At 40.1% G+C, this 27,783-nt stretch overlaps 1 protein-coding gene across 1 annotated transcript; it reads left to right on the plus strand.

Annotated features, from left to right (window-relative positions):
* LOC140153267 (dihydroxyacetone phosphate acyltransferase-like) lies at positions 1-27,660 on the plus strand. Its single transcript, XM_072175970.1, has 14 exons — positions 1-214; positions 1,214-1,390; positions 7,259-7,388; positions 8,284-8,487; positions 11,138-11,289; positions 12,418-12,548; positions 20,508-20,731; positions 21,426-21,698; positions 23,427-23,506; positions 24,203-24,343; positions 24,927-25,032; positions 25,474-25,567; positions 26,614-26,711; positions 27,298-27,660. Exons 1-14 carry the CDS (start codon positions 44-46, stop codon positions 27,375-27,377), a joined length of 2,061 nt encoding a protein of 686 aa, XP_072032071.1. The 5' UTR covers positions 1-43; the 3' UTR covers positions 27,378-27,660.
* Positions 27,661-27,783: the final 123 nt, after the last annotated feature.

Raw genomic sequence — 27,783 nt, forward strand, 5'->3', positions numbered from 1 at the left:
TTTTTTTCATTCCATATATAAGCTACAAGAAAATCTACTCAGGATGGAGGGGTATGACGATATACTGGCCCCTAGACGTCAGGGCCTTGATATTTCATTTGCTCTCCAGAAGAAGGAAGACTTACCAGAGTACAAGTATGTCCATCATCAACTGCCAAAACAGTTCAAGGAAGAAGTGCTGAAATCACAAAGATTAAGACACACTATTGACCAGGTATGTCTGGAAAGTCAATATTCATGGCTTTTTTGATATCTTCAATTGAGCACAAACACACACATTTTCAATAAAAAATGCCAGGATTTTGTTCTTATGGGAAGACATCGAATATGACAGATTTGAGCCTATTTAAATTCCAAATTTTCCCAGTAAGGAATTAACATTTAATTCCCTTATTTGTACAGGCATAGTAATTTATGTATGACTTCTGTTGTTCAATTGAGGATGCTAGTTCTAAAATAAAAGGGGGTTAAGTCACATTGAGTGCATTTTTCATTTTTAGATACCATATTTGTCCGAGTATAGTCCCACGTTCGAGTATAGTCCCCCCCCCCATTTTTCGAAAAATTCCAGAAAAAAAAAAATTGAAATCATTAATATGACAGAGGATGACATGAATACAAATTATCAATTTTCATATTAAAAACACAAAATATAATGCAATTTTTTTTAGGTCAACCATGAATGATCCTAGCATTTAGGTCTAGGTCCAGGGACACTCCAAAACCGAAAAAATAACTTTAAATTTTTTTTTTGTTTATATTCGAGTATAATCCCACCCCCAATTTTGAAAAAATTTTCACCTAAAAAACGGGTGGACTATACTCGGACGAATACGGTAAATGGCAAAGAAGGCTGATATGTCCAGGTACTTTCAATACAAGGTGGTAGATGATGTTTCAGTGCTCGACCACATTATTTCAGTATGAAACTTGCAGAGGGTGTAAATAACTCCCTTGTAGCAGAAACTGACACTAGCTCCATTTTCATGATTTTGTGACACGTAACCCTCTTTTAGAACTAGTATCTTCAATTGTTTATCATCCTTATAATACATGAACTTGACATAGCATTTTATTAAAGGCTTGATGAGGCGTGGACTGTAACCCATTTCCTCAAATTTAGCTGGAATCAGTTTGAGATAACTACCTACAATACATAGTTTGTGTATATTTTGTTATTTAATTCACCTGGTCTCAAATTTGATTGTTCTAGGTTTCATCAGAATCGGGTCGTAGTAAAGAGGAGCTGATGGAAGAAGCAAAGCAGATCGTAGAAGAGATGGGCCATGCATTCACAATGAAAAACATACGTGTACTGGGATACTTATTCCCCAAAGTATATAGAAGATTATATGATCATATTTACATCAACAGAGAAGGCATAGATAAGGTAAATATAGATAATGTTCAGGATGTTTTGTGCTCATATCCCTAATCCCAGGGTTGATTTGGGTGGAGGTGTTGTGTGTGTTACCTGTCACCATCCCCTTCTTCATTCTTTTTGAGTTTCATAACTAATTTGCCACATTCAAGTTTAAACTCAAATTTAATTAGCAAGCTTCATATATATCATTTTCTCAGTAGTATTGCAGTCATTTGAAAATATTTTTGTTAAATATTATTGTTTTATTAGCCCATCTTAATTTAATAGTTCATCTGAATCATCTCTAAGCCCTTCCCAGGTTAGGGCCGTCCATAATTTTCGCCATTTTCACTTACGTACAAAGCGTACATACGTAAGAGGGAGGGAGGGGGTAAAAATCCTGGGCATGTGTACGTAACAAAAATGGCGATTTATTTGAGCAAAAATTATGGCATTTTCCAATATTTTATTCATAATTTACAACTAATTGACCTAAAATTGTTTAATTCGTTTTAACAATTTCTATAATTAATAACATGCCATGCAAACAATAATTTTCTCTTTAATTTTGAGTCTAATATGCACAGTTGTCCTATTTTACATTATGCTTCATTTATTTCATTTATTTCATTTATTTCATATCAAAAAACTTACAAAAATAGTATTTTGTATATGCGCTAGGATCAATGGCAGCAAAGGCTCTAGTGCGGATTGTTACTGTTGCGACCAAAGACATGAAACCCATAGTTTAATTGCAAGAACATACACCAAACATGTCAAAGGGATGTCCCCCTGCCCATCCCCCTATTATGATGTGATCCCGGGGGTTCTTAGTGGAAAAGAGAGGATGTTCAGCAGATTTTGGAGTGCATTAGTAATTAAGTTTAGATTCGGGCTGCATTTTAAGCTATATTTTAATTTATTGATGGCTTTCGTTTTCATGAAAATATGGTTTTAAAGGGAAGTTTTTTTCAGCATTTCTCAACTTATCTGTAAAAACATAAATCCAAAACCAACTGTCATCATGGAACACTAATATAACCCTAACCCTAAACCTAACCAAACCTTTAACTTAAGAGGACTTGTCCAGGAAAATAGACTTATTTTTCAAATTTGTGGCAAAACGCAAAATCATCAATTTTCTTCATATTGTGTCAATTAATGATACTTTAGGGTGATGTATCAAAATAACATTTATAGTGACACCAGCTTCTTGTTGCCATGGAAAGCGGCTAATTGTTCTTTTCCCCTTAAATTGAGTGATTTTGGCAAAATTATGTGTAAAATTTTCTGTCAATTCGATATCATTCTGGAAGAAAGTTAGAGCGGGTTCATTCAAGTTGGTGAGGGTAGAATTTAGGTCCAGGTCTTGTCTGTGTTTCAGGACCTAAATGGGAACTAAGGGCCTTTTGATTTGGGAGATACCACTTTTTCTAAGAGGGGTGTTTTTATTATTTTAAAAAGTACATAAAACCTGTATGGTTGAAAGCGGTTGTAAGTATCATGCCAACGCTTCCAATTCAACAAACTTTTGTCTCCTGGAAGATTAAAGTATGCTTTAAGAATTTATAGAAAAAATGGTTTGGGAAATCATCTGTATGCTCACAGTGTTTCTAGAAATTTCCCTATTTTTACAATCTCTTATTTGTCTATTTAGCCTATATTTGTAATATTAGCATTGGGAAAATTACAATTATTGGAGATTGTAAGCCTAATGTATTGCAAATATAACTATGAGATTACAGAAATATCAAAATGCTGAAAATACAGTGTTTCTATAGTATTTTGGTTTTAATCATTCATTTTTAGTTCAAGAAAAATTAGTTCAGGGATAATCTTACTAGTAGAGACCCATTTTGCATAACAAAGTATTTTGGTAGCATTTAACAATTTATAAAATATTAATGAATAACAACTTCTCCAAAAAAGCAGTGTTTCTATTTTAAAAAATTGGAAAATTGCATTTTAAGTATTTTTATTATTATTATTTTTTATTATTATTATTATTATTATTATTATTATTGTTGTTGTTGTTGTTGTTGTTGTTGTTGTTGTTGTTGTTGTTGTTGTTGTTGTTGTTGTTGTTGTTGTTGTTAGTGTTATTATTATTATTATCATTATCATTATCATTATCATTATCATTATCATTATCATTATCATTATTATTATCATTATAATTATTATTATTACATTAATTGAATTCGGAAAAAAAAATCATTTTAATTTACCAACAGAAATAATGTAACCCCCTAATTTTTGATACCATTATATTTGATACCAATGTATAGCTATGGGTCTCCTCTACACAGTAATACCAAAAATAAGTACAAATATTCCCCACACAATGTTGCTATGATGTCATAATGTGAGGGTGCCCATGAAAATTTGGGAAATTCTGCCCATGTACAAAAGTATATACGGTAGGAAAAATTGATTTTGGGCTAAAAATTATACAAAAATTTAATTTTCAGTGAATATTCTCCTCAATATAAAAGGAAAAGACACACTATTCGCGAAATGAAAATCATTGATTTTACTGTACAAACCAATGGGTGCCTCACCAACCCCACTCTTTAGTCATCTTTGACGATCGGTTCTACCCGGGTTCTACCCGGGTAAGAACATTTTATCACTAAAATGAGCGCAAAGGATGGATCTACGACTAGCTTAGGTCGTTTGGGCGCAGGCACATGTGTTTTTTATGACGGATAAAAAATGTTAGGAGAGGGGTTGTTTTTTCAGTAGTTCTAGCTATAGGGTTAAATCGGTTTTAGTAGATAAACGGTCAAAAACTAAAGGTAGATAATTGGTATTTAATTCAAACCTTGAGTGTTTTACTCAAAACATTTTATATTTCAAGAACATAATAACAAAAGTTTTATGAACATTCGGTAGCCTACCCTTGAAGGGAGCACACCATTAAATCAATGCGCCATTTGTGTAACCCTAATGAGTTCCGGTAAAATACAAAACCTTTTTGAGATATTTGGGCTGCCCTTTATACAAATAATCAGAGAGAGTAGCATTATATTATATCTCAAATAAAGTGTAAAGCCTATGCATGAATTTAAGTCGCCAAAAAAGTTGCATTTTTATAATTATCGAGAAAATAGGTCCGCGAAATAGTCTTGAGAGCATATCAAAAACAGTGAGGCGCTGTTTAGTGCCTCGTACCTGGAAAACGAGGTGGAACTTCAGGCTACCCATACATTGAATCATATGTTAAACTTTCATCGATTTGCAATCGACTGGTTGTCATAAAATATCTCAAAAGGTGTCCAAAAGGCCTCAAAACGAGCAAAGAAGACCGGAATTTTTACACATATTTCAAGGGGGGGGGGGGATTAAGCCTATGAGAAACTGATATAGAACTTTTAACTGTAGATATTGTAAATACAATCCAAATATTATTATAATAATGTCAATTTTAGTTGTATGCAGCTATTCATGACAAGTCAATAGGGTCAGTCCATCTCAAATCACCTAATGGGTTGGCTGGTCACCCTCTCAGATTTTGTTTAAAATCACTTATATCATAGCCCTATGTGCCAAATGAACACGTTTCAAACGGTAGGTCTCTACTCCTTGTCGTTTCCGAGAACCGGCCTATTGAAAATTGGGTCAGACCCCCCCCTTTTTGGGCACGTGTGTCGCGACATTAGTTTTCTTCCGAGTTTAGGTATCCATATCTTCCCCTAGGGGTAAACTACAGGGCTACAAATTGGAATCTAGGGTGTCTTTGACCCAAATAACCAGATTCTGGACTCATAAACAATGTATCTCACCCCATTTGCTGATATAGACATATAAAAATGCATGTTCGTGCTGGCCACATGACTAATTCCTGTTTTGACCCCCCTCCTCTTATCCTAGATGTCAGACATCATCTATTTTGCCTTTAGTAGGCAATATAGGTTCAGGTGTGACCCCCTATAGCAGGGTAGACCACTCATTGGCTTAATAAAAATTTCACAGGGGCTCAAAGATGACTCCTCAGCCAAAAGACCCCCCGTTCGTGACCCCATTTGACCTTGTGTGAAATAATCCACCATAACCAAACTCACACAAATTCAAAATACTTGCATGATGTTCCTCTGTACCAAAAATCTTAGTGGTGTCAAGCCATCTTCATGGTTAAATTAGTGTTTGAATCTCTCATTGAAATACACAGTAAATTGATGAACTTTGCATTCTGGGAATTACAACATTACTGTGTATTTCAATGCGATCTCCAAACAGTCATTTAACCATGAAGATGGCTTGACACCACTTTGATTTCTGGTACAGAGGAACATCATAGAAGTATTTTGAATATGTGTGAGTTTGATTATGGTGGCTCATTCCACATAATAAAATTTGGGTTGGTATTTAGGACAATTTTGTGTGTATTTCAATGGGAAGTGGACAAATTGCGTCAAAAACATCAAATATTCAACGAGCCATAACTCTGAAACAACAAGGAGTTGAGACCTACCGTTTGAAATGTGTTCATTTGACCCATAGGTGTATGATATAAGTGATTTTAAAGAAAATCTGAGAGGGTGACCAGCCAACCTTTTCTGAAAATTAGGTGAGTTGATATGGAGCGACTCAATATCAAAGTGCGGTTTATTATTTATAGTTCATCATGAACACCATCAGTGTTGCAAGCATCGTTTAACTTTTTACAGATGTAGTACATTTTTTGCCAAAATGGCAACACTTACCTCTGGAATGGCAACTCTGCTATTTTTTTTATATAAATACATTATACAAAGTACACTAAACTATTGTACACGATAATAGTACAATTTTATACAAGTATTCTATGCGAGAATCAGCTTTATGATGCACCTAAATCCATTTACAAAATTGAAAGTATGCAACATTTTCTGGCAACACCCGTTTACCACATGATTTTCCCCAAACTAATTTCTTCCATTTTCAATGTAACAATGTCCCATCAAGTCAACCCTAAAATGACAAATCAAATGAAGCGTTACCATACGGGGTATGAAGCCCAGAAGTTAGGTCTAAATGGGAATATTCAAAATTATCAAAAACACCCCTATTTAAAATAAATGGTATAGCCCAATTCTGACCCCATTCTAATTTGTTATGCAATGTATTTGCTACTAAGCCTTCCATCTATATCGGAAAATTATAAGAAAATATTAAGAAATTTTATGTGTGAGGTACAATTACTCTAATAAAAGGGTATTTTACTGCTCGAAAGTGTGACAATTGGTTAAATTGGCTAATAATGGATAAAATGTCCGTTACTATGGCAACAAGATATAAATTGTCAAAATAAAACCACCAGTGTTTATATGAGACAAAGGCCTCTTACCACTCAACTTATAAGGAAAATCTATTTTTGGCCGTTGCCACCCAAAAGTCGAATTTCCTGGACAAGTCCTCTTAAACTCTAACCACAACCCCAACCCATCTCAATTTTGCTATTAGTAGTAGGCCTACTCTTGGAAATCCTTCGCCATTTTATTTGTACGTAACTCGAGGGAGGGAGGGGGGTAAAAAGTTACGTACGCTTTGTACGTAAGTGAAAATGGCGAAAATTATCGACGGCCCCTTAAAAGACCACCTTTTCATCTCTCACAGAAGTTTCACTGTAGTCAAGATGAAGAATATTTGTTGAGATTTATGATTTAGGCTATTTTGACGTCTGGCGATCTCAGATGTGAGATTTGCGTGTGGTGGATTTGGAAAAAAAAACCATCAAAAAAAACCTGGATAACACGCAAAAAGTGGATGATTTTGCTAATGTGTGCGTGGGCTTTGAGCCGAACTATTAAATTAAGATGGCCTTATTATTATATTTTATTCTTAATTATAATTTATTTTGTTTCATTGCACTAATATTAAAGTTGACTGGTTTTGTTGTTTATTTCATTTCAGTTGCATAATTGCATGAAGGAGACGCCAGTTATCTTGTTACCCAGTCATCGGTCCTACATTGATTTTCTCTTGATGTCATATATTATGTATCATTATGACTTGCCAATGCCATATATTGCTGCTGGTGCAGGTATGTAGAAGGCATGTAGATCTATGTGACATCAAAACTTGTATCTCACATGACCATGGTTGTTGTTGATTACTTTGAAGTATTACTGTATTAAAATACAGTTGCCCAAGTAATTTAATAATATTACAAGCGGCAGCTTTTTGCGGGTTACATTTTACAGCTCAACTCTTTATGAATCTATCATAAATTGATTTTCTTTGAAAAGAAAAACCTTGATTGAAGGAAAATCAATTTCTGACAGATTTATAAGATTATTGGCTTTTCATAAATCTTAATGGAAATGATCTGCATTATTTGCTCAAGTGTTTGAAAGTCATAAGGAGTCAAAGATCAAATAAGGATAGAACTTGGTACGCAGGGCGCAGCTTTTTGCGGGTTACATTTTACAGCTCAACTCTTTATGAATCTATCATAAATTGATTTTCTTTGAAAAGAAATAACTTCAATTGAAGGATTTCAAATCAATTTCTGACTGATTTATATTAAAGATTATTGGCTTTTCATAATACTTGATGGAAATGATCTGCATTATTTGCGCAACTGTTTGAAAGTCATAAGGGGTCAAAGATCAAATAAGGATGGAACTTAGTGGAAATGATCAATATTAATATACCAAAATTTACAAGGTCATTTCAAGGTTAATATGGATTATCAATGCTCGACTTTGGTAACATACTACATGTATGTAAGATTTTCAGGAATTTGTAATGAATGCAAATTTGTTTAACTTGAAATTTCAAACATGGTTATTAAAGTGTGGGTAAATGAATAAATTTCAGATCATCTCATTGCAAACAATAATAAAAAGTTTACAATGTTCTTTGCCAACATTTGCTGTCATATTTACCAACTTGACTTCAAATTTCATTTCATCAATTTGGGTTTCTTTTGCCAGATTTTATGGCCATGAAATTTGTAGGAACTATACTCCGCAAAGCAGGTGCTTTTTTCATGAGACGGTCCTTCGGATCAGACCAGCTCTACTGGTCTATTTTCACTGAATATGTGCAAGGGATGATCATAAGCGGACAATCGCCCATAGAATTCTTCTTGGAAGGAACAAGGAGTCGAACTGGGAAATTTCTTCCACCAAAATTAGGTAAGCTTAATGAATTGTCAAAGACCATTTGCTATTTAAGAGTAACATGTTCCGAGAATCCACATACTCCTGGTTTCAAATTCTGTTCGAAAAACTTCAAAGCTATGCTATTTTTTTATCTTGGTGAGTAACCAATGACATCAAGGTGCTGAGGCAGCTGTTTGTGCACATATATGTGCTTCATAAACTTTACATGCATGTCTATGCCAGTTGTCATCACTTCAAGCGAAGGCTTGTGATATGAATGTGTTGATAATTTTAAATGCTTGGGTGTTGTAATTGATCATCAATTAAAATGGCATAAGCAAGTTAATAATGTTGTTCGAATTTTTGTTCGTAAACTTGCTTTGTTACGTCGTGTTAAACCATATCTTAATGTTGATACTTTAAATGTTCTTTATAAAAGTATGGTTCAACCTCACTTTGATTATTGTAGCTTAGCATGGTATGGTCGTTTTAAAGAAGATTGTCATAGACTTGATGTAATACAAAAGCGATGTCTGCGAGTGATCTTAGGTGTTAATTACTACACTCCATCTAATTATATGTTTCAAGAGCTACGGTGGTCACGGCTATCAGATCTTAATGATTATTTCAAAGCTCTAATGATTTATAAATGTCTTAATGGTCTTGCTCCACAGTATTTAAATAATATGTTCAATTATGTGCGTGACAATCACGATCGTGTTACGAGGCAAGCTGCAGCTGATTTGCTAGCTCTTCCACCTATTGTTCATGGTACTGACATTGAGTCTTTTAAATTTTCGTTTAGCTATAGTGGCGTTAAGTTGTGGAATAATATTGACCCGCCTACTAGAAATGCTGTTAATGTTCAGTCGTTTAAGACAATGTATAAAAGTAGCCATCTGAAGTAGATTGCATATTCGCATGATTTGATGTTTTTAAAAGTTGTATATACCTATGATTATATGAAATTACGTGCCATAATTGTTTGTATATCTAAATGTGTTTTTATGTATTATAAGGTTTCTGAATGCTTGTCAGGAAGAAACCAATTTACTTAAGCAGAGAAAGGTTATCGCCCTTTTGGCGACCTCAAAAAAGGTCATCTTGCTTCGACCCGGTGAGATTGTCATATGACCTGTTTGGCGCGTGTGGGCTCGTGTAGGTTGGTCCAATCATATTGCGTGTGCTGGTCGGGTCGTTGTGTGGACCAATGGGGACAGGCCTTTCAAAGAAAGGTCGGCTCGGGTTGTCTCCTAAAAATCACATCACATTCAGATTTCATCCGATAAGGATCCAAAATATTTATTTTCCCACCCGCCACTCCCAAAAATTGGTGTTTTGTCATGCTCGGATCTCGTGTTCATTTTTTTAAAGAATGGGCAAGTTTAGAAGTGGCGACAGTGGTTCATGAGGAAGTTTTCGCATAACATTTCAACAATGTGAGCGAAAAAATAGCATCTTGTAATTAATAAAAATTATTCTTTACAAAGGACAAGCGCTTATATTTGTGTTAAAAGGAGTAAAATGGTAATTAAAGCTACAATTATTTTCTCATCTTCCTTAAACAAGACATTAATTATAGTAGGCTTCTTTCGTTAGGTTTTCCTACAATGACGCTTGGGAGTCTTGTCGAAAGCTCCAACCATTGCATAGAAATATTTTTGTGTCTACTTAATGTGCAGTTTAAGAATTTGAGAGGAAAATGATGTAGCAAAAATCAAATAATTTATATTAAAAATAGCCATATAAGGCGTACATGATGGAATAAGATGAAAAATAGTAAATTACAAATGTTTATTTTATACATGTATTCATTTATTAATAATATTTTTCTAAATATAGACAACTTGGTCTTCAAGGATGCTCGGGAAAACTTCTCATGAGCTCCAGCCAGTTGCAAGGATGATCGTGAAAACTTCTCGCGACCTCCAAGAAATATTCAATTAATTAATATGCTTCTAAGGCTTCAGCTTTTTGCTTATTTTGCTTTGCTTGTAAGCAGGTTCCCTTACAGCTTCTAGCGTAAATCACCCTAGTCACACATATGCATCACTTTTAGGCAACTCGTCTGGGAGGATTTTGGGCAGCTTTTCCCCCATTATTGTCTCATCATCATGTGTTTTGTGCCATCTATTAATATGCTTATTGCTTGCTTGCTGAAGCCTTAGACAATTTTGCTTGATAATGTTGTATTAAATATCTTTAAATGCTTATTCATTGATGATGTATTTGATTAGCATAAGCAAAATAAATGCGATCCTATTGGATGGCTGATATGTGTGGCAAATGTGATTTCCGTTTGGTTTTTCCTTTCTCTGTCTATGGGTAATTACTATATTTAATATGAGTGTCTTTTAATATTGATGTAACTTAATTGTATATTGCAGGGCCCCGGTTAGAACAGCTTTAAGCTGATTCGGGCATACCCTGGGTAAAGATAATAAATAATAAATAATAATAAATTGAATGAAATGCACACTGACATCACTGATGCGCTAATGACAATCTTTTTCAGTTATGACTTTTCAGTTATGACTTTCAAAACATGCATTTTCACAGTGTGGACAATATTGTCAGCTCTGAATTCAGAACTGTAGAAATCATGAAAGATTCCCCTTGCAATATTCTGCTGTACCTGAGTTTGAATTATTATCATTGTTGTTATGCTTTCTCCCTACTTCAGGTTTATTACGTGTCGTGGTAGAACCCTTTCTGAATGGCAAATTATGGGATGTCAACCTGGTACCGGTCAGTATGACTTATGACAGGACATTAGAAGAGTTGCTCTATTCAAGGGAGATGCTGGGAATCCCGAAACCAAAGGAATCAACATCAGTAAGTCATGGCTGCATGCATCATCATGGTATTAATTAATGTCTGGATGACCCAAATATTTTCCGAAAGAGTTTTGGTAGAGATATTCTATTTAAAATGTTTTACATATTGTAGATTGTCACAGTGTAAGCTAATAAACAAGTTTTTTAACTTCAAAAACTGCTTTGTTAACCACTGAAAGCTGATTTTGGAATGCACTTTGTGCTTCTTTGTCAATATTTTTGCGTGCTTAAATATGTGTATGTTATGGGATTTATAATATTTACATTGAAAAATGGGATGTGTGGGAAGGTTTGGGTGTGTTCATACATACAAATTATATGTATGAACACAGGTTAACCTTCCCACACATCCCACACATCAATGAAACTAAAAATATTGCAAGTCTTCATTTGAAAACATGCTTTCTATTGTCCAAACAATGATGTTTTTCAGCACCCAGGTAAAACTAACACCTGTACATATCATCTGGTTTGATCTCAACATATATTGACTGATAGGAAGATAACATTGACATTGCAAAATTCAGTGATAACAAGATTGCTCAATCAATGTTATTGGAAGGTTACACAACTTTTTGGTCTAGTCTGTGTAAATACTTACCATGCTTACAGGTAAATTAAGTAATTCTTGGCCAAGCTCGAACATACCTGCTGCGTCAATGTAGCGTATTAAGTGTATACGCAATTATGTAAGGCATGTGTATGCTTTCTTCTGTACCGCGCTATGTGCGTGTATGTTTATCGTGGTTCAAACTTGGCCAAGAATTACTTAATTTACCTATAAGTGGAGGAGACTTAGCATGTCGGTACTTAAAAAACCGTGAATCAATTGTCATGCTAGTTGAAAGAATTGTAAACAGTTTGTGAAAAGTCTGCTGCTGCATGCAACGACCAGTTTCATAAATTAAACTAAAGATCTACATTGTATTGTAAAAAATGCCAATTCATGAATGTTATTCACTGCCACAATGAATTTTTGGAAAATAGTTACTTCACCTGAATTACATATGTTAAAGATGAATTATTGTTGATCAGCGTAAAACTGATCATGTGGCCGATTCATTCTGTCAATACCGGAACATTGATCTTTATCTTGGTAACATTTTGCTTTGTGTTTTTTTATCAGGGTCTCATCAAAGCCAGAAGTATCCTGAATGACAACTATGGCAACATCACTGTGCACTTTGGTGAACCCATTTCATTAAGAAAACTGAGCACGGGCAGATTAGATAGATCCATACATAATCTAAAGCCAAGGTGAGGAGCACAGGCAAAATGTGTGTGCAATGTACATATGTATATCCGAATATTTGACATTCTAAAGTACAGGGTTATCAATGACAATGACTCAAAAGGTGTATGAACTTTTTTTGCCTTATTCAGAGTTCCCAGCCACTCATGGAAAATGAAAGTCCATTTTGGGACAACTTAGAGAATTTGAGAAAACAGCCAATACCAGGGAAAACTCAGGAATTTGAGTGGCTCAAGTTGTATAATTTTTGCATACACATGTCTAGCATATATAGTATATGACTCCAGCATATTCAGTTATAAAATGAGTTTATATTTCATACTATTGGAAAGAATTCTCATTTCTCCTTCTGTAGGTAGTCGTTTGAAACAGTCATGCCCTGATACAACCATTGATAAAGTGGAAATATTTGTGATGGAATTTTGGAATTTGTCACGGAAAACTCAGGGAATTTGTTTTCGTGAAATGCTTGGAACCCTGCTATGTTTTGGTGGATACTTGGATACTTATCATTAGGAAATTGAAATGTTGCAGTTAATTTCTCTATGCATAATCTATCACTTCACAAGGCAGAAACTAATAGTGTGTCTCATTTCAAGATGATAGTAACACCATGTTGGATTTTGCAGTGGTAGATCCAAATCAGTGCGTTTGTACGGTTGATTAACCAGTGTACAGACAAATCACCCTTCTATGTGTGTGTATATGCCCCATTGGATTAGGTTAGCGTGCGCGATTCATATCTGCCACTGTGAAATCCAACATGGCGTTACTCTCAACTTGAGACGAGATGGATTATAGGAGCACTAAGCCCCTTGTCAATCTTCATTTGAACCACTACTTCTACTTTTAAATATAACATTTAGACTCAGTACACCGGTCGATCTTACCGTTTCCGATGTTGATTAAGATACTTCTTGCATCGATCCCGAGATGCGGAAAAAACCAATAGTCATTTTGTCCCACATAAATGAATAAATAACAAAAACCCCGATCCCCGGTGGACTCACCCAAAAGGTGACGTCACACCATATGATAATCCCTTATTCTCCTTGGTCTCCGACTGACACAGGCGTGCCTATCGATTGTTCATAGCACTGTGTATCAATTTCTCGACCGAGGCGAGATATCTGGTTGTAGTTTCACACCTTAGGTAAAACCAAACCGGTATTGTTCGGCTGAGGATAGTTTTGACGGCATTTTCTGGCGAAAAAGTGACAAAAACGATCCAAAACTTAGCTACATATCGTGCCTCCGTTTGTATCACGGGACACACGAGCAATTCAAAATGGCCGCTCGTTGGCGCCATTCATTTTGTTTCCCACGTAAAACAACCATTGCAGCCTGTAAGTTACAATAGATGTTTGTACATACACATTGTATTTCATGTACGGTAGGTTATTGTTGCTATGTTAGGGTGATTACTCTATCGTTATGTCTTCATTACCGTCCAATAAAGACGAGTTAATCAGATATTCATACGGTGGGGATTGGTAGGGACCCGTCTGACATTTTAGTAATAAAGTTAGCCAGTCCTTACTTTTACCACTAACGTTAGCGACCAGCCTCCGTGCTCAGGTTTGCTTACTGGGCTTGAGTCGGCGTGTTGGGGGGGTAGTGCCCCCTCCCTTTCTCCTCGCCGCCTCGGCCCTGTCGGGCTTGCCCTTCCCTGGTGACGGAGGCGGGACCCACACCGCTCTGTTTCACCCACAGGGAGTGCTCACGATCTTCTAGATGTCTTTCTTTTGCTTAGGACTCTCCGAGTTCCAGCTTGCGATTGGGATAGGCTCCGCCATCGCCATAAGACGAAGAAGAAATCTACCAAGGGCACTGGTAAGGTCGTCACGGTGGATTCTGCTGTGACAGCCCCTATGGGTCATGGCAGGTCTGCTTAAGGGGCTCCGGTCCCCGGACAAGCAGGCGGTTCCTTCGGGACTGCTAAGCGCGTCCAAAGGCTCAGCAGCCAGCGAAAGCACTGACTATACGTCGGAGCAAAGTAGCAGGCAGCAGAGCGGTAACCACCAGCGAAAACCCTAGCGGGTTTTGCAGCAGGAGGATACCAGTCGACACGGTAGATTCTGCTGTGACAGCCCCTATGGGTCATGGCAGGTCTGCTTAAGGGGCTCCGGTCCCCGGACAAGCAGGCGGTTCCTTCGGGACTGCTAGCGCGTCCAAAGGCTCAGCAGCCAGCGAAAGCACTGACTATACGTCGGAGCAAAGTAGCAGGCAGCAGAGCGGTAACCACCAGCGAAAACCCTAGCGGGTTTTGTAGCAGGAGGATACCAGCCCTCTAGCGAAAATCCTCACGGGTTTTAGCAGGCGGACACCCGTCTGTTGCAGGCATGTCTCACGGGCTCAAACAGCCACAGTAGTAGCCAGCGACGGGCAGCATGCAAGGGTACCCGGGCTTGCCTGGGTTGAACCCTAGCATGCATGGGTTCAACAGAGACGATACGCGGCTAACGCTGTGGGTGTAGTCTTAGCAGAACCAACTGGGGTTGTCACTGCGGCAGCGTTCCATGGCGGGACCGCCGAGTGATACCCTGGGCCCTAGAATAGCTGCTGGCTGTCCACAGGGACTGGCTGGCGATTATTCAGGGGTTGGGCTCGCAGTCTCTCACGGGACAGCGACCCAGGTGCATTCGGTGGCAGCTACAAAGGCGAGCTACGGCTTGACTTCAGTGGTAGCCGCTATGCACCCGCCCATAGCTGCCGTGAGTGGTCCGCCACACACAGCGACCTTGGGCGAAGCTCTAGAGGGTACAGTGAGTAGCTTGAACAGCCTAGCTGATCAACAACCCACTTATGTCCTCGAGAGCCAGCGGGCGTGGGTGATCCATTACCGTCAATGGGTCAATTACCCTCTCTTGATCGATCACTGTCAAATCAACAGGGCATAGCTCCATTGATTGGCGCTGCCTATTCAGGTGGCGAGGTGATTGATCGGGGTATCTGCGCTCAGCTACCCGTGGTACTAGGCAAGCTCCCTCTAGCCAAGGGACAGCCGGTATAGCGGGTACCCATACACATGGCTTGATCCTTGCGGGGAGCGCAGTGAGGCATGGGTACAGTGGTACACAGCCGGGAGCCCTCACGGGCACCTACGCTAGTACCGGCGCCGGTACCACGCCAGCACACAGCTTGATCCCCAAACAGGGGAGCGCGGTGTGGCGAGGGTACAGCGGTCCACAGTTGGGAACCCTCACGGGTACCCACGCTGATACCGCACCGGTACCGCAGCACCCGCCTTAGTCGCCACAGTCTCTGTGGCAACAAGGGGGGGGAGGCGGTGCTGGTACTGCAGTACCATGGGGTTACCCTGGTGGCGGATCCTTTCAGGGTCAGCTGCCGGCGGGTATGCCCCGTGGTAGCCGCCGGAGGGAGTTTGTTCAACGGCCTAGTACCGTGGCAAGTGTCGCCTAGCGATGGCCACGCAGTACCAACATCAGCTGTTGACCAGGCCAGCCGGCATGGGGCTAACCCAGATCTTGATCAGGGTAGGCCCGTGCTGCTAAGCGCTTAGGACGACGGCTGCGAGAGCATGCGGACCCAGTGGTGCCATGGCGGATACCTCAGGGTCTTGCGGGAGTACTCCCTCTTCTGCTGGCAGGTAGTCGGCGAGCCACACAGTGGTTATGCCTTCTTACCCGCTTTCAGATGCCCGTCCTCAGTTACCGTCATCATCGGAGCACGCCAATCACGGATACTGTGGGCGAGGAAAGAGTCGGAAGCTGAGTACGGTAGTGACATCACTACAGTCTCCTTCCCCGCTGCCCGCTGAGGGGAGCAACAGCACTGATCTTCCTCCGGACACCCCTAAGGGGGGGAGTCCATGGAGGAGGACCAGGGATCCTTTCAGTAGGATGCTCAGCTGCTGCTTCCTCACAGGGGCGCCTGCACTCTCATTCCCGGCAAACCTCACGGGTAGATATCGTAGGGCTGTCGAGCTCAGTAGAGCTATGGCGCGCGTGCTTGCTGCGCTTCCTCTGCGTGTAGCGCGGGAGGACCACGAGACCTACCTGAGGGGATCCGAGAGGGACCCAGATGTCGTCAAGCGTATCACGCTCAGACAACATCTGAGCTCTTCCGCGAGGTGAGCCTATTAGCGGTGCTAACAGCTAGCCTCAACGAGAGCTCCATGGGCCTAGCCCATAGGGTGTCCACTCAGCGCCGGGGAGGGGCCTGCCACTCCAATCGCTCAGCGATGGAAAGGCAGGGTCCTTTTTCTCTTTGGATGCTTCTGCGCCACGGTGGAGGACCGTGCAAAGAAGCTACCAACGAGGAGCACTCTGAAGAGGTCGGAAACTGCCCTTACCATGGGTAGGAGCTCCGACTTCAGCAGGCCGTGCACCACCAACAGTACCCGAGCCCACTACCTCTGCAGCACCCATTTCTGGGAGGCGCAAGGGCAGCACAGGAACAGCTGGCAAGCCCGAAGAAGAGCAAGCGCTCTTCCAAGGGAAGCTAGGCAGAGCATTCCTGGGGGCTCAGCAGTTTTTCCACAGGGGATCTCCCAGTGGACTGACCGCTTATGGCTTTCACCCAGAGGTGGGAAACCATCTCTTTGGCGCCTGGGTATGGTCAGTGGTGAGTGGGGGTTACAGACTGGCAACCCAGTCTCCCCACATTCGTCTGCACATTTCAGAGGTCCACAGTAGTGCCGTCAGGCGGCCCCCAGCGTCGGGCACTACTGACAGGGATCACACAGCTTCTCACGAAGCGGGCGATTGTCCCGGTCTACCCCGTTCTACGGGTGATCTTGGAGCCATTGGCTCCAAGGAAGACCGGCGACGGGAGCCCCATCCGGAACCGCAGGCTGTTGAACACGTTCTTCAGGCCCAAGAGGTTCAGAATGGGGACTCTCGCCTCGGTGCTAGCCTGCTCCATCAGGGGCATGGGAACAGCATCGCTAGATCTCTCGGACGCCTATCTGCATATGCCAATCGCCTCTCAAGATCGGAGGCATCTGCGCTTCTAGGTACAGGATCAAAATTACCAGTTTTGATACCAGCCATCCGGCCTGTCCATCTCTCCCAGGGTGTTTAACACTCTTGGTCAGAGCGGTGGCAGCGTACCTGAAGCACAGGGGTGTCAACATCAGTTGCTACCTGGACGTTTGGCTCATATACGGACGCACTCCACTGAAGACTACGGGTCTCATGGGGTTGATAGTCCGTGGGGTGCGGGACCCTGGATTTTTTGATCAGCTCAAAAAAGTCCAGCGTGGTCCCGCCGCAAACACCACTATTTGTAGGGGCCCAGATCACCCTCACGGAGGGGTTCGCGGTGCTCTCACCCGAGCGGGTGGCGAACATGGTGCGGTGTGCCTGACCCTTGGCCGAGTCTCGGGCAAAACCCGCTGTGGCATGGATGAAGGTGGTAGGCCTAATGGCCAGTATGGTAGACCTCGTACTGTACTGCCGTTTCTCGTTAGGCTTACCCAACTACACCTTCTAGCCTGCTTGCAGGCCCAGTCGTCACCAATATCCCTCGCGGTTCCGTTGTCGGAGATCGCGCGAGAGAACTCTGGTGGTGGACCCATCAGCCCAATTTGACCCAGGGTGTCAGGTTTCCTGCACCCCGGTATATCACGTAGTGGCGACCATAGCGTCAAAAGCGGGGCTGGGGGTCCACATCCTGGAGACTCCGTCTCGGGCCTATGGGGGCCATAGAGACAGAGTTTCACATCAACCTCCCTCGCTTACGAGGAGGTGATCGTGGAATCACATACCGTTGTCCTGACGGATAACACAACCGTGGTAGCCTACCCCAACAGACAAGGGGACTCCGGGCCACCACGATTGAGCCTGCATGCACGACACCTGATAGGGTGGTGCAAGTTCAGGCAGATTACGATGAGAGCGATACACATCGCAGGGGCCACCGGCATCGTGGCGCGCAATCTGTCACGAGGAAGGAGGGCGGGACCCGCTGAGTGGTCCCTTGCTCCGCAGGTCGCTCAGAGCGATCTTCAAGGGATGTACCACCCCTCGAAAGATCTGTTCGCATCTCATCGCAATCATCCACTGCCGGTGTACTGCTCAAGGGTCGCGGACCCCAAGCATTCACCGTGGGCGCTCTGTCCATAGACTGGGGAGGATGACAGCTTATGCAGTCCCTCCGATCTCACTACTCATGAGGGTGGTGGCCAAGATCGGGTGGGAAGACTGCATTGTCATTCTGCTAGCGGCAAGGCGCTGGCACTCCCAGTACCAGATCTACTCCGGATGCCCGGAGCGGAGGTACCAGTCTATCACTAGAGCACCTGCAGTTAGCTGCATGGCCCTTACCAGGGAACACGCAGCGGAGGATACTTTTCATCAGAAGCTGTTTTTCTCATCGCCGGGGCTAGGCGGAAGTCTACCCTCCGCACGTATAGCCAGAGTCTGGCTCCATACTACGCTTGGTGCAATGAGACAAATAGCTCTCCCTAGAACCTCTGTGCTGCTAGTTCGGAGTTTCTGACAGAAAAGTTCCAAGCAAGACTTCAGCGGGCCACTGGGGCCAACTATAAGTCAGCTGTCCTCTCCATTCACCGAGGTTTGAGGCGGGTCGACTATCATAGCCGATGGTTACCTTATTAGTCTACGCCTCGACGGTATGTTCAGCAGTGTCTACCAAAAGGAAAGTGATCCTCCTAAGGGATCCCAACACAGTCTTAGATTACTTTAAGGGTCACCCTTTTGACCTTCCGTCCAAAAGCGGCGCTTAAATACGTAACTCTCAAGATGGCTTTCGGTTTGGCGTTGGCTTCGGGGCGGCGGTGCTGAGTTGCACACGGTCTCGAGGTTAGCTTCCGTGTTCACAAACACTGGAGCGACACTGTTTCGGCGCTCTGTTCTCGTGACTACGAAAGGGCGCGGTGCATACCGACATTCGTCCCTCTCCAATCCCCAGGGTTGGGCAAGGTTCGGCTGAAGCCAAAGATAGGCCGGGGTGTCCGATACGGCGCTGCAGCACTATTTCTTCCGAACACAAGCCTTGCGAGGACTCACGACCGCATTCATCACCCTTACAGAGCCTTTCGGTCCAGCCGCTGTCGCGATGGCTGGTCCAGGTGTTAGTGGGGTCCGGGGGATCGCGAAGGTTTGGCGTCTCACGACCCACTCGACACGAGCTATCTCATCATCTTGGGTATACCGTTCGGTTGTCCCTTGAGGAGATCTAGCAGGCGGTGTCCCGGAAGCCACCTTCGCCCTTCTCTACGATACTTCCGTTTACGTTAGTAATCAGAGACAGGCGGGAGGTTTACCGGGACATTGTTGGCGATCATAATACGGTGGTGTACGGGTACCAGGTTTTCAGACTATACAGAATACTCAGCATGGTAAGAACCAGTGTCGCTATTCTTAACCACCAAACTTATTAAGTAAGGAGGTTTATGTCTGTGATCGCGTGGTCTTTTTTGTTTCCGACCGTTGGGGAAAATATTTTCTGACCTCGCGAAAACCATCGTTACCGCTCCCGATCCCTGATCAGATGCTGACCAATCTTGTACCTCCATCCGTCGGTTACTTGCTAGATCGATCTTTCAGATGTTGATGCAAGAAGTATCTTAATCAACATCGAAGCGGTAAGATCGACCGGTGTACTGAGTCTAGTCCCAAACAAAAATGTTTGGTAGACTCATAACGGTGCGATCTTACCTTTCGATATTGATTATCCCGAGACCCCGCCACCCTACAAGTTTGGTCCGGTAGGGGATCCCAAGTCGGATAAGGGGCGATCATATGGTGTGGCGTCACCTTTTGGGTGAGTCCACCGGGGATCGGGGGTTTTGTTATTTATTCATTTATGTGGGACAAAATGACTATTGGTTTTTCCGCATCTCGGGATCGATGCAAGAAGTATCTTAATCAACATCGGAAAGGTAAGATCGCACGGTTATGAGTCTACCAAACATTTTTGTTTGGGACTAATTAGTAGCATCTGTTGATTGTCTGGAAATGCTTCCCTTGTGACAGGTTCATATTTTCTTTGAGCGATGAAGAGCAAGAGTTTGTACGTGACATGGCCTACACCACACAGCTCCAGCAGATTAAATACATGGTGGTATCACCATGGATACTGTGTGCATCTCTCATCATGCAGAAAACACAGCAAGGTATTAGCTTTGATGAGCTATGCAAGGATGCTGAGTGGCTCAAAGGTGTTGTGGTTAGCATAGGAGCACATGTCTACTGGCCTAGTAAGTGTGTTAGGAGATTTTAAATGCTACTATACATTGTTTGACTTATTTGTGTTTTTCTTGCTATGCATGATGCAAAGTGCGACTAATGTAGATGCTGCGTCTACCTATATGCATGCCATTCTATATCAATCCAAGGTTATGAGTTTTTCCATGTATCAAACAAATTATGATGTGCCTGAAATCCATCCACCTCAGTTCTTGAGACAAGAAAGATACAGAACTTGCACTAAAACTTCAGGTAAACTTTTCAAAAACAGCAGAGGACAAACAGCTCTATACATTTCAATAGTAATCTTGGTCTGTATTTCATTTGATGTGTGTGTGAAATACATGAAGATACTGAAATTTTTATGTGTTCCAAAAAGACAAGTTCCAAAAGACACAGGTCCATGCATACTCTGTGATCTATATATTTGAAATTCTGTGCAAATATATTGATATGATCTGTCATGTTGTTAATAAGTAACAAGAAGTCCAGTAAGGTATGAATGCAGAGTGAGAGATCTAAGAAATCAAACTCAGAAGTTGCCCAATAATAAGAGTGATCTCTGTGCTGCTGAATGATGTTGCCCTTTCTTTTCACACACCCCTGTCAAAAAAAGTAAAATTACAAGATTTGTGCTAAAACTCTTCAAGTAGATCAAGTAGACCTTGGTCATAACATTAATAATTTATATTTACCCCACTACAGCTGGCAGGTCTGTGCAGTCAATCATCAAGTCAGCCCTACAGGTTCACCATCCCATTGCAAGAGTCACCAAACAGAAGCAAGTGGTTCTGTCCTTACCATCTAATCCCCTTGGTAACACAGAAGCAACTACACAGATGAGAAGCAAAGCAGAAGTAATGGAAGATGCTACCATTTACCTAGCATTGGCATCGTATCGCAATCAGCTCATACCACCCATCATACAGGCTGCTGTTGTTGCCACGGCGTTTGGTGGGTTTGGAAAAACAAGCAGAGGTAGGTTTGTTCAATGGCACTAATTTGTAGCGATGACACACAGCACACGTAAATCGGTGCTGCTATTCTGTAACATGTAAAAACTTGCTCTCGGAGAATTGCCCTAGTTCCATTAATACTTGAAATATTTTGCTAGAATTTAATGCTAGTGTAGTTAAAAGTATGTTTTAACTAAATATTAATTCAAATTTTGAATAAAAGCTTGGAAAAGTTCCGTAAATAAATTGTGAATTTAGTGGTTTGAAAATCGCGATTGTTGAAATTACCACAAATGGCGACCTGTGCACATTTCCGGGTCTCGCATTGCATTGTGGGGGTAAAGCATCGGAAATAATCTAGAAACGTTAGCGTAAGCAATATATTCCCCAAAATGACAAAAAAAATGGTGAAAAAAGCTTTAAAATTAGCCAAATGGCTTGGAATTGTGCCATTTTTAGTGTAATTTTACTTATTTTGACTTTGTGAGCCATTTTTAAGCTTAACCCCCTGATGATCTTTGATGATTGTGATTTTTAGACATATTGGAAGGTCCTCTTTGCAATGATATCAAACACATGGGGCTACGGCATTACGCATTTTTCCGCATGTAGGGTTAATGTTGGCAGGTTGAGAGCATTTTGAAGGCTTTTTACAGATTTTACATAGTGCTCTATGGGAAAAGTATAGTGTAGAATAGCCTATGAACTTAAACACACCTTGTATGCTAATTATAAGATAAAGATAGCATTAATTAAATATTTCAATTTTAAATCATTTATTAATTTTATAATTACATAAATAAATAGTTTTCTTCTTCTAGAAGACTAGATAATTATTTTTAAAATCATAAAATAACGAACAAATAAAGGAATTTCCCAGTACAAAAATTGCATATATAGTGAATTCGCTTAATTAGCAATTAATTAGCATATTTAATCAAGATTAATACCTTAAACATCTTTTTAGGGTTATTTCATGTAAACATTAAACAAACTTAGCTAAAAAATACAATTTGACTTTAATTTTTATAAAATTAGTAAAATACTTCATCCGACAGACAAATTCGTTAACTTTGAATATTTAATTAGCGCTAATTAGCATACCCATCATTAATTTTAAAATCCTGTTACTTCATTATGTCCGCAACATCATAAGCTTCAAAATGAGGGGTAACTTGATATGTCTAGCATGTGTGACATCACTATAATTTGTTTTCAAGATATTTATAAGCTGTTGATTTGATGTCATATCATCCAAGATTTATAGGAATGATTGATTTTCCAATTTGCCACTAGTCCGCCTTCCTGATAGCAAACAAATATGTGCACATTAATAGTTGAACAAATTGATCACAGTTACAATTAATGCATTTTTTTCTTTAGTTGTTTTAATTACTATTTCTATCATGATAATATTTAGCCAATACTTCCAAAAATATGTAGAAATGTTATTCTCATTCTTTTGGGATGTTTTATACATTATGTGTCTTGGAAAAAAGTGTAATTGATTCAGCCAATAGTTTAGAAATTATTATCTTATTAGATTAGAGGCTATTTTTGTTTGTGAGCGTTATGAAAAAAAAAAAAAAACGAAGTCAAGAATAACATATTTGAAAGAATAAAATGTTTGTCCTCTGGGTGATTTCCAACACCTGCAGACATTTTCTTCAGTTCTTCAAATAATGAGCATTTTCATCTTTGCTGTCATCATTAGTTATTTTAGGATTTGTTGTCTCACTCTTCATTTCAGATGACTTATTCAGCAACTATCAGTTCCTTGTGAAACTTCTATCATTTGAATTCACATTCCATCCTGCAACAACAAAAGAAGTAAGTCAGAAGTTTTTTTATAGAATATCAATGACATTAACTGTTATTTGTTTATTGAAATCAAAAGTTGATCAATCATTTTGAGAAGGACCTACTTGCTTGTCTCAAATGAATCCTACGTAGTCAGTCAAAATGTTAAAACAGATATGGGAGTTGAAGTCTAATTGTTCAAAATGTTTACCTTGTTAGCACTATAGTATAACTGTTTTCAAATCAAAGTTTTCTGAAGACAGCTGTCATTTGTTTTTGATGACCCTAATTTATAATTATATTCCAAGTCATCATGCAGTTGTTGGATGCAGCACTTACGATAGTTATGCTTTGTGTACCGGTAATGCATGTCACTGGCGAGCGCTTATATGAATTTACGCAAGCGTAATGATGCTCATGTACGCTTTATTATGCTGTGTATGCACTTGTTGCATGGGACCTGGCTTTCCTAAATTTTCTTATGTTGATTTGAAAAGGTCTCTTCTAACAACAAATTTAAATCTTTTATGACATTGTTGTGTAGGCATTGCCAATCATACTATCTGCATATGTCATGTGTGTAGTAAAACATGAACTCTTATTTTAATTTACCAATCAGATTGTTATATCTGAGAAACTTTGTGTTCCATATTTTTCCAAAAGCTTTTTCCATGTCACCAAAAAGATTGAGGTATAGCTAAAGGTATTTGTTTCTGTCTCTGACAGGATTTCAGAATCATGTTGAGAAAGTTTGAGACCAATTTCATAGTGACTGGTTCAGATGCAGCAATAGAAATCACTCAACAAGGCCGCAGCACCATGTCGTTCTTGGCACAAGTATTACAGCCTTTCCTACTTGGATACTGGGTAAGTAGGTGCTCTCTATTTGCATATAAAACTTGAGGGAGTTAGCACGGAGAAATGATCTGAATAGAGTGGTTATATAGTTATGTGTATCATTTGTGACCTGCTAGCATAGCGTGAAGTCACAAGTTTGTAGTTTCAAGACGTCCTGGCTGCTGTTGTTTGTTTCCAACATACCTGTTCAAGCCAAAAGTATGTCTGTATCCTTTGTGAATGGGGACACAATGGCTATTCACGAAGGACATACTACTGGCTTGGGACGTTTTGTGGTAGCAGGTCACATTTGAACATTCATTTGGCATAATTATTTTATGCAGGGTGCATGTTCTGTTCATTTCAACATTCAGAAGGCAGGATTTAGAAGGCAAGATGGGGGTATTTTTTTAGAGAATATATGGTAGGTTACTACCTAATTATTTTTATTTGTAATGTGTTGATCTAAGTATTTTATGCATCAGCCATGAAATGATTTAGCCGTTTCATGGTGATGGTCCTAAACAAGATGCTTTCTATTGTATCCAAACTGAAATAGTATAACAACAGTCCAATGACTCTCATTATGATACTCTCATATATTTCTCAACAGTTTGTGTGTCATTATCTAATGAATGTCCCTGATGTTATGGAGCCACTGACAAGGGCAAGACTGGGCAAGGACATCCAGTCTGCAGTTGTGGGATGTATTGCTGATGGTAAGCAGTAGAAGTTCCAAATCATTGTGTTGTCCATTTCAAATAAATGTTGGTATTTATACACCGCCTTTCACATGTGCACATGTACCAAAGCGCTTTAAAGCACAACACCAAGAACACAACACGATGGCACCGCCGGGGCTCAAACTCGTATTCCACAAGGCAGAGCTTGTACCGCTGCACCAAATGATGTCATATCGTTAAGATATTTACACAGGCGATATGTTGTTATGTGAAATGGAAAATGATTTGTAGAATAATATATTAATAATGTCAATGTCATAAAAGCATTTAAAGAAACTTGACAGTTGGAGCAGGAACTGTTAGATTGTAAAGGAGTCTATATAATTTCTGACACCCTAATCAAATCTTCAGAATATGATGTTTGTATACTGCCTCATTGCAAAATTCTCACCGACTATTTACCATTATTAATTTCAGGTGATCTATTTGAATATGATCTGCTCTCCTTGAACCTGTTAGGCAATGCTATCAACGCAGTCGTTGAATTCAGAGGATTGAACAGAGTGAGAAGGTTAGTATTACTGTAAAGATATGTTTATTTTGAGCTATGAGAACACACCCATATGCAAAGACCTGTTGGAGTGCCCAATTTGGCGCAGTTTATGGCGAAAATATGAAGTCGGGTTCTAATTATTGGCTAATTGAATCACGTCATCATCACATCAGCACATCATTTACCGCTCAATCTGTGTAGCATCACGTGACGCATGCATGACCTAGTTCTTTTTATGTGATTGGTTGGCAGCAGTGCAAAAGGTCTTTGCAAAAGCTTGTAGTTTGTCCTAATTTTGTCCCCTGTCCCAAGTATGTAAATGAAAAGATTTATGCTCTCAAATTTGGATTTGTTAGGTCCAAAATTTCAAATAAGATCTTATCCGGTCATATTATACGAGTAGATGTTTACTGATTTGTTACATTTACTTCTATGTGATCAATAATCAATCATAGGGCTTTTGCTGTGCGCTTTTACAACCAAATTGTAAAATTGCGAGTGGAACAGGCTTCGACTCATAATTTGAAGGTTGCAGGTTAAAGCCCCGGCAACATCATTGTGTTGTGCTCGTGAGTAAGGCACTTTATCTCGATTACTCTTCTCCACCCAGGTGTATAAATGGGTACAGGCATTCTTAAATGCTGGGAAGGTAACAGACTTGCTGTAGAGGAGGTGTGGCGATCCCCCACAGCAACGTTTCACAGTGGAGTCTGGCTTAATGGCTAACAAAAGACAAAAGAGAGATGGGTACTCTGTCCTGTAAAAAAAATGCAGGTTTGACTCCTTTACTTTACCTTACAACCAAATTGAAGCATTCTGCAAAGAGGTGATTCCATTAACATTGCATCCCAAGCAGCCAAACCGAAGCATATATGCAAGGGAATCATTGCTCAAAATTCTACTTGGGGAGTTGATTATACACAGCTCTTTTTATTGGAGTGTTTGTAAAATTTTAGCTGACAGTTTTTCAATTTCAAATGCATGAACTTATTATTGTGTGTCATAGCCCACAGTGCTCTTTATATATACACTAACTTGCACTTGCATAATTTGTATTATTACAGTACCATTCCCAGTATCACTCCAAACAATGGCAATGGGACACATAAGGAAGTTCTTGGTTTGGATCAGAAAGAAGTAGGAAGAATAGCAGCAAGGATAGGTAAGGTGGCATCTCTTTTTAGTTAATAGATTACAGGATCTTGTACCTCTCTGTCCCCATGAGAAGAAGATAAATGCCCACATTTGGACCTTACTTTTTCGACCAAATGATGTTAATGAATAATGATGATATAATGACAACAACGATGAAGAGGTGGGGACTCTAGCATTAGCACATTTGGCAAGGGTATCTGTGCATCACCATTATTATATTTGGCACCATTCTCTTTTGAAGCATGTGACTGTGCCATGCTTGTTATATTCTGTGTTTAAAGTGTTATCCAAAAACTATGCACTATTTCACTTCAAGCTTATGCACTACATTGTACATTACTTCAAGCTCTTCACCATACCATTTTGCTGTAACTGGTACTTCATATGTTATCTGTTTCACCTTAATAAAGTAATGTGGAGAACAATGAAAATGCGCCTGAACAAGATTTGAATGGTGGTATTATTATCAATATTGTTATTATTAGGGACATGACAACAATTGATATTTTTTTACCATTAAATTAATTTTAGTCATCACATTATGACTTAATTGATATTCTGTCATATTTGTTTTGTGTTTTGTTCCAATGCAGGTGAATTTGTTCAACTTCCTGTCAAGCTCTTGTCCAGGCCACTGATGATTGAAAAGGCAAGACAAACAGCCAAGTTGTAAAAGATTAGAAGAGGTAGGATGGAATCCAAATGAGATGACATGAGTGATTTCAAATTTCCTTTAACCATTACAAATGGTTGGTCTTATGATGAGACGTAGACCCTGTTTTCACGAAGAGAAGTACACTTCAATTCAATTGCGATATTGAATTCAAATTCTGACATAGGTTTAAGCTTTTTGACAGCGTGTTTATACCTTAACAAAGAATGATAGTTGACTTGAAAATAAAAGTGAATTCAACTTTTATGCCCTTACTTCATTATCCTCCATTAAGCATTATGCATTCAACTTTGTGTTAGTTTACACTGAAAATTCTAAATTGAAGTTGTGTTTAAATCCATGTCATCAGAAGTTGAGTTCTGAAGTCGAGGTCAAAATGCGGTGACCCTGTTTACACCCAAATGAA

Source organism: Amphiura filiformis, chromosome 5 (genome assembly GCF_039555335.1).
Source record: "Amphiura filiformis chromosome 5, Afil_fr2py, whole genome shotgun sequence".
In the NCBI taxonomy this organism is placed as follows: Eukaryota; Metazoa; Echinodermata; class Ophiuroidea; order Amphilepidida; family Amphiuridae; genus Amphiura; species Amphiura filiformis.